This window comes from Nycticebus coucang, chromosome 18 (genome assembly GCF_027406575.1).
Source record: "Nycticebus coucang isolate mNycCou1 chromosome 18, mNycCou1.pri, whole genome shotgun sequence".
In the NCBI taxonomy this organism is placed as follows: domain Eukaryota; kingdom Metazoa; phylum Chordata; class Mammalia; order Primates; family Lorisidae; genus Nycticebus; species Nycticebus coucang.
Window position 1 is genome coordinate 19,629,680 of NC_069797.1, and position 13,286 is coordinate 19,642,965.

Genomic DNA, 13,286 nt, shown 5'->3' on the forward strand with positions numbered 1-13,286 from the left:
ATAAACCTCTGTATTTTCAGGGAGGCCATCTTTCTTTTGATGTAATGGAAAGACAGAGGCAGCTTCTATCCTACCAAGGCCTCTTTTTAATTCTCCTTTTGTCCCCCCGATCTTCCCTTCCCCTGAGCTCCTTCCCTTTCTCCATTTTTAATAATTCTATGGTAGTTGTCCTCCAGATTTAAGATGCATTGGATAGCAACTTGTCAGTTCTATTAAAACCTTCTATTATTAGTTTTGGCCATTCCTTCTCTTCCTTACAGAAATGTTATTGAGACTGAGTTAAACTTTGCACCTCACTGGTGAAGGTGGAAAGAGAATCCAGCATTCCAGCAGGGGGGTTTTTTACACAAAGTAGAGGATTCTTTGAGAGCTTTAGTAACTTGCCCAGGACCCAACAGCTGGGAAGTAGAAGGGCCCATATTCAAATACAGGGCTGTCTGGCCTCAAAGTCAGCTTTTAAAAACTGCATTCTACTTTAGTAGAAATAATACCTGGCGTGTCTTCAACTAGAATTCTCTATTAATTGGCATGTTGCTATAGTGCCAAGACAAATCCTATTTATAATGCAAATCCTCAAGAACCTTCTTCACTATCAGAAAGATTAAACTTTATTTATTAAAATAAAGTGTTTTGTTAGGTATACTTTATGGTGCTGTAAATTTTAGAAAAATTTTTGTCCATAAATCACGAATGGAGTGACTTTTTAATCCTTTTCTTGAGGCATAATTAATGTGGGCTAACTTTTTAAATGTGAATATTTGAATACTCTTATTTCCTTACTTTGCTAGTTAGTTGAGAGTTCATGGTACGTACTCTACTTAATAAATTTAGGCCTTTCTATATTTGGAAAGTTTTTCAAATAACACCAGGAGTTGCCAGAAAGATAAGTCCTATGAAAATGCTTTCTGGACAGTTATATTTGTGTGGTTAAGGCACAAGATGTCATGCTCTTTCCTGAAAAAGTATTTTTCTCCTGGCAAGCATAAAGGTGAAATTCAAGCGGAAGTTCTGTGTTTTGAATCTGTTAGCTTGTAATTAATAAAGCAAAGTCCTGCAGCCAGAGAGTTTTAAAATACTGAAAGACAATAACTTCTGTTCACAGTGCTTCTTTGAGATAGGAATTAGCATTGTCTCACCAGTTGGGAAAAGATATATGCCGGGGGGCTGCATGTGAAATTTCAGATAGTACTAAAGATATTCTTAGAATTGGCTTGACATGAAGCTTGTCTGTTTGTTGGCTTGTCAAAGGCATCACCTTTACTTAAAGAGAATATTTATAAAAATCTCTTTACAAGGGTAAATAATATCAAAGATATTTTAATATCAAACTATATTTTGGTGTCATTGGGAGAATACCCATGGAAGTAATTTTTTTAATGCATAAATAACTCTTCTCAACTCTGAAAATTTTAGGGGGAAAAAGATAAAAAGATGTAGGTAGATAGGTAGGTGGATAGCTGGATGAGGTTATCACTATATAACAACCCCCAGTGCACATAGCCATGGAGAAGTAACTGAACAGATTTTGGAGGTATCTCCTGATAGGAGTGATTCTCAAACACTGTGCCTGTCCATGACAGAGTTTTCACTGGGGCCTGGTAACAAAAGGGAAAATAAAATAGTGTTTATATCAGTAGAAATCTGATATAAATCTATAATCTCTGATTTGTAGTCTATCATTTGATTCTTTCTAGTTTTTGGTGTTAAATCTCCTTACTTTTTCACCATGATTATTAAAAGTACTTAGTCAAACACTCTGAAAGGCTCATGTGGGTGGATTGCTTGAGCTTACAAGTTTGAGACCAGCCTGAGCAAGAGCAAGACCCCATCTCTAAAAATAGGTGGGCATTGTGTTGGGTGCCTATTATCCCAGCTATTTGGGAGGCTGAGGCAAGAGAATTGCTTGAGCCCAAGAGTTTGAGGTTGCTGTGAGCTGTGAAGCCAGAGCACTCTACCCAGGGTGACAAAGTGAGACTCTGTCTCAAAAAAATATATATAAGTAGTCATTTTATTTGTTGTTTCTTTGAATCTCCATACCTGGCCAAATATTTGATGGGTAATTCCATACAGTACCTCTCCCTCCCCCCAGTTTGTTTAGAAATGTTACTGGTCCATGAAATCCTGAAGTCTAGGCACCAGTGCAGTGGAAACAACATTGGCTTTGGAACCAGACAGAAATGAGATCAAAGATCATCTCGGCCACTTACTCAAGGCCAATAGCAGTGCTGCCTTTCTGGAGCTTACTTTCATTATCTATGAAGTAAGAAAAATTGTCCTTTGCAAAGTTGTTTCAAAGTTAAAGAAAAAAAAAATATATATATATTTTTTTTTTTGCAGAGACAGAGTTTCACTTTATGGCCCTCGGTAGAGTGCTGTGGCCTCACACAGCTCACAGCAACCTCCAACTCCTGGGCTTAAGCGATTCTCTTGCCTCAGCCTCCTGAGTAGCTGGGACTACAGGCGCCCGCCACAACGCCCGGCTATTTTTTGGTTGCAGTTTGGCCGGGGCCGGGTTTGAACCCGTCACCCTCGGTATATGGGGCCAGCGCCCTACCGACTGAGCCACAGGCGCCGCCCTAAAGAAAATATTTTTTAAACTCCTCACAGCTCCCCTGGGCAAGTTACCTCTTGGGTAACCTCTTGGGCAAGTTACTTACTCTCTTTGTGCCCCATTTTTCTCATTGTGAAGTAGGGATGGTAAAAGTCCACCTGGCTTATAGGATTGTTGTGAGGATTCGATTATATGCATAGACAGTGCTTCAATATGGTAAATCCTCAAGGATTACCTAGCATTTATTATTTTATCATTATTGTAGAAATTACAGCTGCCATTTAGAATTTATAGTCCTTTTATGAAGTTTTTAATCATATAAGGTGAGCTGTATCAAAGCACACAGATAATAGTGGTATTAAAATAGTACTTAGAAAATGTGATCAGTGCTTTAAGGAAGACAATAGCTTCACCTGATACATAATAGATAACTTGGCAGAGTTTGTTGACTTAAAGAAAGTGAACCAAAAAAGTCTTCTGACCTCTGAAACCTTAAATTGTCTCCTTGCAGTTCTGTTTTGGCATGGAGACGTAATTATCTGCAGATTTCTTCCTCTTCCAGAGCAATTCATTCACAAAGTAAGACTTATATAAATTCTTAAGCCTTCTATGAAATAAAGAGAAAATCTGGGAGCCAGAGGACGGAGGTGGTTCTAAGGATCCAACAATGTGGTCACCCTACTCCATCAGTGGTTCAGGGTGCTTCCCAGTTGAGCAGAGAAGCTGGGCATAGGGATGCTGGTAGAGGGTACTGGTAATATGATATCAGGATCCAATTTCACTTACAACCTCTCCTTTCTACACTTTGGCTATGTTTAACATGCAAAATCAGTCTAGCCAATGCCAAAGTACCACGGTAGAGAGTTCTTCCTTTCCCTTATTTGTCTATTCTCTGACTTTCCTCCTTGGTACTCTTCAAGTTGGTGGAAGAAGGGGTCAGTAGCACTGGCCACTGACTGTAGGCCCTATTTTCTCCTGTCCTTAGACTCAGGCACACCCTCTCCACTACTCTTATCAGACTACCACATACATGTTCATATACGTGCACTATAGAACATTGTTTGGATGATACTTTGATCTTTTGCTAAAAACAACCCAGGTATAGCAAGAGTACTATGCAGATGGTCCATTACTCAATTTATTCTCCTTCCATCTCCCCACACCCCCATCTCCTTATGCTCTGTTCTCCCCATAGATGAAAATAAAATGTCAAACAAAGAGACGGAATGTTCCTAATTGGATAGTTTTCCAGTTTTCTCAGACTTTCAGGGAATCTCTGGGTATATTCTGAGTTCATATTTGCAGTGCTGTTTTTAACAGGATTGTAACAAGTGTCAAAGTTAAGTGAGCAGTGCTGGGTGCCTCAGGGTGGAGAAGCCCCTGGAACATTTGGTGGGCAAGCCCAGCGCGATGTGGTGGAAGAGCCCTGGCCTTGGTAGAAAGGGCTCTCGGGCTCCAGCCTGGTATTACTGTTATCAGCTGAGTGGTTTGGCCACTCTGGCCCTTAATTTCCTGCTTAGGCAAACAAGGGAATTGGACAAGGTGATTTCCAAGGCCTCTCGTAGCACCAAATATCTGGGATTCTGTTCTTTAGTTACGAATCTACAAACATAATTGCCAAGTTTTACTGCTTTTGAATTGATGTTCTTTGTTAGTTCATTCTTAACATTCGTTTAAGTCCATAACTCGTATCTGCTGAATTTTAGAACTTGTCTTTATTGTTTCTGTTAGAAAAGTTCTATCTGTACGTGTGATACTATTAGTTTTTACCTGTGACTCCTCTTCCTCTTCCCCAGCCTGTCCCGTCTCCTTCTTCACTGTCACAGTGCTGATGGGTGACACCTGCCAGCCCAGACTCTTCTAGTCACGAAATATATATGTAAATGTAAAATTATCTTGACTATAAAGGGATCATGCTATACATATGGTTCTTGAGGTTGAGTTTTTATTAATTAGCATATGATGGAGGCAAACAATACAAAACGATATTCAGTAAAAAGTAATTCCCCCTCACACTGTGGATCCTCAGGTCCCTTTTCTTAAAGGCAGTGTTTGTATATCCTTCCAGAACTTTTCTGTGACCATACAAACACATGTATGTCTATGTGATTTTTTTTTTTTAACATAATGGAAGGATATTTTTCACTGTTTAGCTCCTTGCTGCTGCTTTTATTTTTTTTTTTTTTCTTTTTTGGTTTAGCTCTGTATTTGGAGATGATTCCATATTGAACAATTCATATAAGCACTTAGTAAGTGCTCATAAATGTTAATTATTATTGTCATCAGTTGATAAACGGCTTTCTTCTTTTTTTTTTTTTTTTTAGGCTGCAAAACAGTCCATTGCATAGAAGCACTAATTCCTTATTGATGTTTCCAATATTTGGCTATTATAAATACTGCTGCAGTGAACATCCTTGCTCCTAAGTCCTGGCCTAGATGTGTGAAGGTATCTGCAAGAGAAATTCCTGTTGAAAGAATGGGCCTTTTACATTTCGTTAGATACTTTGAAGGCAGTCTGGCAGTTGGTTGAACCTGTTTACCTTCCCATCAACAGTGTATGAGAGTGCCTGGTTCCTCCTCCCTTTCTGAAACTGCCTTGTCAGAGTTTCCTAATCTGATAGGTGAAAGTGGTATTTTGCATTTCTTTTACAAATGTGAAACTGAATGTCTTCTTTTGAGTGGAGGCATTAGTGTTTCTTCTGTGCCTTTTGTGTCCTTTGCCCTTTTTTTCATTCCACTAATTGTCACTCATAATTTTATTTTGCAGATATTTAACATTTTATGCAGTCAGGCTTTCTAGATTTCATGACCTCTAGGTTTCCATCTTGCCTAGAAAGATTTTTCCTACTGGAAGATTATTAAGAAGTTCTCCTATGTCTTCTAATACTTCTGCAATTTTATTTTATTTTTTTATTTTTTTGAGACAGAGCCTCAAGCTGTCGCCCTGGGTAGAGTGCTGTATCGTCACAGCTTACAGCAACCTCCAACTCCTGGGCTTAAGCAAGTCTCTTGTCTCAGCCTCCCAAGTTGCTGGGACTACAGGCGCCAGCCACAATGCTCAGCCATTTTTTGGTTATAGTTGTCATTGCTGTTTGGCAGTCCTGGGCTGGATTCAAACCCACCAGCTCTGGTGTATGTGGCCGGTGCCTTAGCTACTTGAGCTGCAGGTGCTAAGCCTGCAATTTTATTTTTTATTTTTAAATCCCTGAGCCATTTAAATGTGTGCTTAATTGTAATGTTGGATTACAGTTCCGCATGTATTTGCTTGGGTGACTGGGTACTTAAATCCCAACGAAACCAAAGGTTGCCTGGCTGGGATGAACTAGACATAAGGCAAGACTAGCTGGTCCAGGTTTAGTGTCCTCATGGGAAATGCTTGAGACCAGAAGTGTTTCATATTTTGGATTCTGAAATATTTGTGTATACATAAGGAGATGTCCTAGGTGAGCGACCCCCTGAACACCAATGCATTTATGTTTCCTTACATCTATACACACAGCCTGAAGGTCACTTTATACACTATTACCTGGTTTTGACTGTCACCCGTCACATGAAGTCAGGTGTGGAATTTTCCACTTGTGTCTTGCCAGATTTTGTAGCATTTTGGGGTTTTTAGATTAGGGATGCTCAACTTGTGATGTAATTAATAGTTTCTACAACTTAAAGTTCCCATTTTGTCCTATATAAGTCTTATGATTATTTGTTATGTTTTAATTTTTGAGGAGCTTCTTTCAAATAAAAAAACCTGGGGGAAGATGGGTGGAGGGAGGGTAATTGGTGGGACCACACCTATGGTGCATAAATCTACTAAGTGTAGAATATAAATCTTTTTTTCTTTATTATTTTTTCTTTATTGTTAAATCATAGCTGTGTACATTAGTGCAGTCAAGGGTTACAATGTGCTGGTTTCATATACAATCTGAACTATTCTCATCAAACTGTTCAACGTAGCCTTCATGGCATTTTCTTAGTTATTGTATGTAGACATTTGTATTCTGCATTTAGTAGGTTTTGCTTGTACCCATTCTAAGATGCACCGTAGGTGTGGCCCCACCTATTACCTTCCCTCCACCCTAACTATCCACTTCCCTTCCCCTCCCTTAGCCCCTTCCCCATATTCTTGTCCTATAGTTGGGTTATAGCCTTCATATGAAAGCTATAAATGAGCTTCATAGTAGGGCTGAGTACATTGGATACTTTTTCTTCCATTCCTGAGATACTTTGCTAAGAAGAATATGTTCCAGCTCCATCCATGTAAACGTGAAAGAGGTAAAGTCTCCATCTTTCTTTAAGACTGCATAGTATTCCATGGTATACATGTACCACAATTTGCTAGTGCATTCGTGGGTCGATGGACACTTGGGCTTCTTCCATGATTTAGCGATTATGAATTGGGCTGCAATAAACATTCTGGTACAGATGTCTTTGTTATATTCTGATTTTTTTGTCTTCTGGGTATAAACCTAGTAAAGAAATTATAGGATTGCATGGCAGGTCTATTTTTAGATTTCTAAGTATTCTCCAAACATCCTTCCAGAAGGAACATATTAGTGTGCATTCCCAGCAGCAGTGTACAAGTGTGCCCTTTTCTCCACATCCACGCCAACATCTCTGGTTTTGGGATTTTGTTATGTGGGCTAGTCTTACTGGGGTTAGGTGATAGAATATAAATCTTAACACAGTAACTAAGAAAATGAGGTGAAGGCTATGTGAACCAGTTTGATGAAAATATTTCAAATTGTATATAAAACCAGTACATTGTACCCCATAATTGCATTAATGTATGCAGCTATCATTTACTTAATAAAAAAAATTAAAAGAAAACAAATAGAAAAACCTTCTGCCTTACTGACAATATACTATTAATTTGAAACACATTGATGTTTATTCTTGATATTGCATTGGATAAAAGGCTAATATTTGGCCCTTTTATTAATACAGAGGAAGTATTTAAGACCACTGTTTCTTTGATACTCTTGCTACTTCATGGTTTCCAAGATGGGGTACTTACTGTTGTCAAGCAGGAAATGGAAAAGTAATGGTAGCAATTTGACTCAGGAAAGTGTGGCATTCTGGAATGTTGAGAGAATTGGTTCATTATTGTATAACATCTAAAGCTGCTAACACTGCTCAGCTACGTTTGGGGAATTTGTGACTTTTCTAACTGTTGTCTGTTACTATGAAGAATTGTTTCCTGGGTTTGTTTATTGATTTGCTAGCTACCCCATTTCCCCTAAAATAAGACATCCTCCGAAAATAAGACCGACTCACAGGAAAGATAAGACGTCCCCTGAAAATAAGACCTAGCGCATCTTTGGGAGCACACCTTAACGGGGAAACAGGGTAGCTAGTTCTTTTGTATGCCAAATTAGCAACAAAAATTATAGATTCCCTGGACAATGGTTTTGTCACCCAAGTAACGTTGATGCTGCTACTCGCTTCTGCCAATTTCTCAGATACTTTCTGGGCTCAAGTATTAAAACAATGTTTTATATTCATTCCTTGGAGAAGGAAAAATATTTATAAATCCAAAGTAGCAGTCTCACTAGCTAATTGTGGCCAGGCCTACCTTGAATTACCAGTGTTTCAGCTCTCGTAAAACAAAGGCCATTTAATAAAAAAGTAAAAGTTTAATAAAATTGAGTAATTTTTGTGCTCACTTTGTATATCTCATGTCAGATGTATTCTTTCGAAAGTGTTAGCTTTCTTGTACTCTTTATGGCAAAAGTTTTCTCCTTCAATATTTTCTTTATTTTTAGCACACACGTGCACATACATATATTTCAGCCTAGAAGAACTTGAATAGTTTGCTTCAAAAAAGCCAGTATATGAAATATTGGATTTAGTCCTGATTTATTTGTTTTTTTAACTATTTCTTGTGAATTGTGCTGGAAGAGGTGTTAGAGATTTAGATGTTACGTATAAAGAAACAGAGCTCCAAAAAGGTGAAATAACTGGTTTAAGGTCATAGATATTAGTCCAAGACTAAAACTCACTAGTCCAGCTGGCTTACTAGAATCAGACTTTAAAATATGATTCTTTGGAATATTCTTTAAAGATCATGCAATATATTTAAATAATGAGCTGATGGTAATGATTTTTAGAGCAAATCTGTTGTATAAAGTAGCATTTTACATAGTATATACCTACATTAATATTAATAGGTAACAACATGGAAGTGAGAGGGCATTGTAGAGATGCCCCCCCCCCTTTAAATGGAGTATCTTAGGGTACGAATGTGTAGGATGTCACCCCTGAACGCCACCACCTATAACTCAAAACCCGAATGGGAAAAGTCATGTAAATGTTGGTCACTGTGAGGAAGACAACATTGACCTAGTATCTTTCTCGGGGAAAGAACTTGTGTAGTGATGTCAGTGTTTGTAAGGCTCTCTGCAGTGGTACTCTCAAGGTCCTTTACTTGAAGAAGTGAAGTTGAAGGTCAGAACAAGGAAATCAGAGGAAGGTTCACATCTCTTCTGAACAGTAGGGATTAGAGACTTTAAAAGCCATGGCTAAAGAGTTAATAATGTAACAGGTAAATGAGGCAATTCATCTACTGTTGGCCCTTAACGAGATGTCTGCAGAACACAACTCGAAGGGGATCGAAGACAGAACCTATTGGACGATCTCGTAACTCGCGAGAGACTACTTCTGGCATCCTTTAAGAATGAGGGTGCTGAACCAGATCTAATCAGGTAGGATGTTTTCACTTACAGGGATTACTTGGTGGGTGAAGATTTATTTGCAGATATTACAACTGTTTTCCCGAACTGGTTACTTTCCTTAACTGGTAGAATATCTTCTGTCTGTTTATGATTTTTGACTACAGTTTTCTATTCAATTCAGTTTTCATTAATTTTCTAGATACAGTAAACTGTTTATGTTCAGCCGAATCCCATCGTGGGTAGAAAATACTTAGGTGGAATCCAGATGAAGTCAGAAATTTCTTCTGCATTCTTTGGTTGAGTTTTGTGCTTTGTTAGCTGCCTTGTAAACTCTTGAAGTCACTCCTTAATTTGTGTGGGAAATGAGTTTGTTTTTTTTTTCTTTTAAATTGGCATGTTGAAAAAACGTGTCCTGATAATAATGAGATTGTGGTCTGGGGTTCATGGAGGTAGAGGGGTGCAGGAGTTGGGCTCTTCTTGTTCTTTGCCGGTGAGTCATTCACACTCCAAAGAGTTGACAGCTGCTTTGAACCCAGCTCTGTTAGGGGACCAGGAGAAGTGGTCCAGCTTTCCAGGGCTGAGTTTAATGGATCATCAATCGTTACATCTTTAGAATTGACCTCCCCTGTCCGCTGCAGACCCCCTCCCCATCCCCGCTTCCAGAACTCCATTAACTTTATTGTGGGAACCATTACAGAGGAAAAGTAAGCTTAGAATAGAAACCAGCCTCTCCTCATCTTCCACACTACGGGTGATGCACCGTTGCTGTGAGGCGGCTTGTTCTTGTTTAGTGCCTAGTTAGGAATAATATAGCTTTCCAAGTATAATGGAAAGTATAATGGGTTTGTTTTTTTAAATTTCAGATTAATATGTGGGTACAAACCATTAGGTTTCAATATGTAAGGTTAAAGTCTGAGTTGTAGCTGTGTCCTGCACTCAGGGAGTGCGCCATGTATCCAGCGTTGTACCCGCTGGCTGGGAACATACTGAACCCCCAAATTCCCCTGTGAATTTGATTGTGTTTTTCTCTCACATGGGTCTGTGAATGTTAATCTCCTAGTTTCAAATTGGTATTGGGTACACGTGATGCTTTTTTCCCCTCAATCTTGTGACACTTAGGAGAATGTTCTCCAAATTCATCCAGGTCATTACAAAGGATGCCAAATCTCCAATTTTTTATGGCTGAAGAGGATTCCACGGTATACATGTACCACAGTTTATTAATCCATTCATGTGTTGATGAGCACTTGGGTCATTTAAACATCTTTGTGATTGGGAACTGAGCTGCTATGAACATTTGAGTACAAATGTTCTTGTGATAAAATGTTTTTTCTTCATTTGGGTAAATGCCTAGTAGTGGGATTGCAGAGTCCAATGGTAGATCTGTGTGGGGGAAGATGAATTAATTAGGTTTTCTCACCTGAAGGCCAGCAGGTGTCAGATTATTTTGAGTAACCATGATTAAACCTGCAGGTGCCATAATATCGCAAGTAATCATTATTAAGTGTCATCATTACTATGACATCATTCTTATTAGTGCTTGATTCCAAGCCACTGTTCTGGTCCCTATATAAAGCTCCAAGGCTTTCCTACATATGTGGCTGTGGGTGGGAGGTGGATAGCTTCTTATGCGAGCTCACTTGCCCCCATAAGCTGGATGAAGGCAGATGTCCTCATGTTTGCTTGCTGGCTGCTGTGAGCTGAATAAAGGGCGTGTCATAACTACCTTGGGCTCCTTGGTTTTTCTCTGGTCTGTCCGAATCTCATGAGAGCCTCCTCAGCCTCAACCACTGGCACTACAATTGACGTCATTGGCAGGCTTTGTCACAGACCAGTATGGAGCCTTCTGCACCCCAAGGGGGAATAGAGGCGTGCCTGCCTATTATCCACCTGGGTTCCCCTCAGGAGTGGCCCGATGTGGATGGGACACCACTATAGGTCAGAGGGACCCTCCTCACTGTGGGAGAAGCCTTTGAGAAGAAAAGTGGGGATTGTGGGCTGGGTATTTCTTACAACTCTACAAGTAGAGACTGAGCAACATTCTGGGAGTCAACACAGGTCCAGGAACTCTGGGAACTCTGAACTACAGCAGGGCAGGGCCCTGGAGGAGACAGGTGGCTCCTTGAGGACCTGCAGTGTGACTTACGGGATCAGTTGAATTCTCCTGTGTTGGTGTTGACTCCTGGGAAGAGGAGAGTGAATCCTGCTTTAGGGCATGGCCAGTAGCAACAGAAAAGATAAAAATGCAACCAGCAAGGGCCCAGGAGGGTGGGCAGTGCATCCCCACAAGTAGCTGAACACTCCCCCTTTCCTCCCAAATGGAGTTGGTGAAGCCAGGGAACAGTTTAGGCAGAAATCTGAGTCTCCGACTTTGTGGATGTTGCACTTATGGGATCTAGGGGTGGATTGTCCTGGATGTCTTATAGATGGAGAAATTAGCTTCTGTCCTGAGATAGCCATCCTTACAGCACTGCTTGCAGAATTGTTGCCACTTTGGCTAAGATAACTACTCCTTGCTGGACTGGGTCATGGCTGCAGTCTGTACTGTGTGGACTAAGATTGGGGACTTACTAGGTCCTGTTAGTTACTAGCCATCCAACTATTTGGAACTGAGACAGGTTCTTTGGGAACTGGGTATTCAGAATGCCATGTCCGATGATGAATACTTTACAGCTGGCATGAAGGACACTGCGCTGTAGAGTCCGCTCTGCCCTGTTTGGGTCTTGGCAATATTGGCACCTTATGTAGGGTAACTAGTAAACTAGCACCACAGCTGATCTAGGGGAGGCAGAGGCTATGTGGCAAAATAAGGGAGTTCGGGCAGCTAGTAATAAAGCACTACACGGTGTGGAAGCCACGAAACCAGTGAAGGTCACATGCACTCAGATGTGGGTAGACCTTTGTCAACAGGGGTTGACCGAGAGAAAATTGATGGGAAACCCAACACCCTACTGTTAGAATTATGGCAAGAACTAACTCCAGAGTAGCAGTTCCAACCCCTGAAACAGAGTAAGAAGGAAGAAGCAGCACTAAGGAAGGCTAAGAGGCCATGTGTGTGAGCCATTTGCTTACAGGATTTCCTGCTGCAAGAGAAAAAGGTAGAGGGGGTTCCTGGTCAAGGTAAGAGGTCAGAAGGGTCCCCCAACCAGGCAAGATCTGGATTCTTTGGGAGCAACTAAAGAATGGCCCCAATTCTCAAGTGGCACATCTATAACAGGAAAACTCCATCCTGAAGAATGCCCTGAACCAGACCACAGGCCAGGTGAGAGCAGGCAGAGTGCAGAGCCAGCCGAGCTCCAGCGGGAACTCACAAGGTCAGGAAGGAGCTGGTAGAGAAGTCAGAGGCTGCATGGAGGAGCAGCAGCAGGGAAGGCTCCGGAAACCAGGGCAGCTGCCTTAGAGAAGCAGGTCCTGTGGCTGCAGGCTGCTCACAAGGGGGGGGGGGGGGCCCTGCAGAAGTCCCTGGGTGGGGTCAGTCCAGAGCCCTGCCACACAGACCAGCTGTGCCAGCCTCCAGGCAGATGTGGAAAGGCCCAGGAGTGGCAGCAGCAGGTGGCCGAGCTGCACAGCAAGTCACAGTCCTCCGAAGCAGGGGTGAGGAGTAAACGTGAGGAGCTGAGTGGTCTCCATGGGCAGCTCACGGAGGCCAGGGTGGAGAACTCCCAGCTCATGGAGAGAATCCGGTCTATACGAGGCCCTGCTGGAGGTGGGCCAGGCCTGGGCCACCCAGGCCAGCCAAATAGAGGTTGACCAGCAGCAGACCTGCCTCAAGGAGCTAGAGTCCCAGATGTCATGTCTGGAGAAAGAGGCCACCGAGCTAAGGGGGGCTGTGGAGTAGTAGAAAGTGAAGAACTGCGACCTCCAAGAGAAGAACTGCAAGGCCATGGAGGTGCTGGTCGCAGCCGAGTGGGTGTGTGAGAGAAACTCCCTGACTCAGGCCCAGGAGGAGTCGGGGAAGCAGTACCCCCTGACCAAGTCACAGACCAGGGAGGCCCTGCGGGCTCTGCTCCCGGAGCTCTCTGTGGCCTTCCTGCCAGTGGAGAGTATCACTGCCCTTGCCCCTGTGA

General features: G+C 41.6%; 1 protein-coding gene across 1 annotated transcript in view; it reads left to right on the top strand.

Annotated features, from left to right (window-relative positions):
* The window catches only part of STX8 (syntaxin 8), a 284,840-nt gene that overhangs the window by 14,205 nt on the left and 257,349 nt on the right, over positions 1 to 13,286 (top strand). The window contains exon 4 of the mRNA XM_053569193.1: positions 9,139 to 9,249. Coding sequence (XP_053425168.1) covers positions 9,139 to 9,249 — 111 coding nt within the window. The remainder of the gene's footprint in view (positions 1 to 9,138; positions 9,250 to 13,286) is intronic.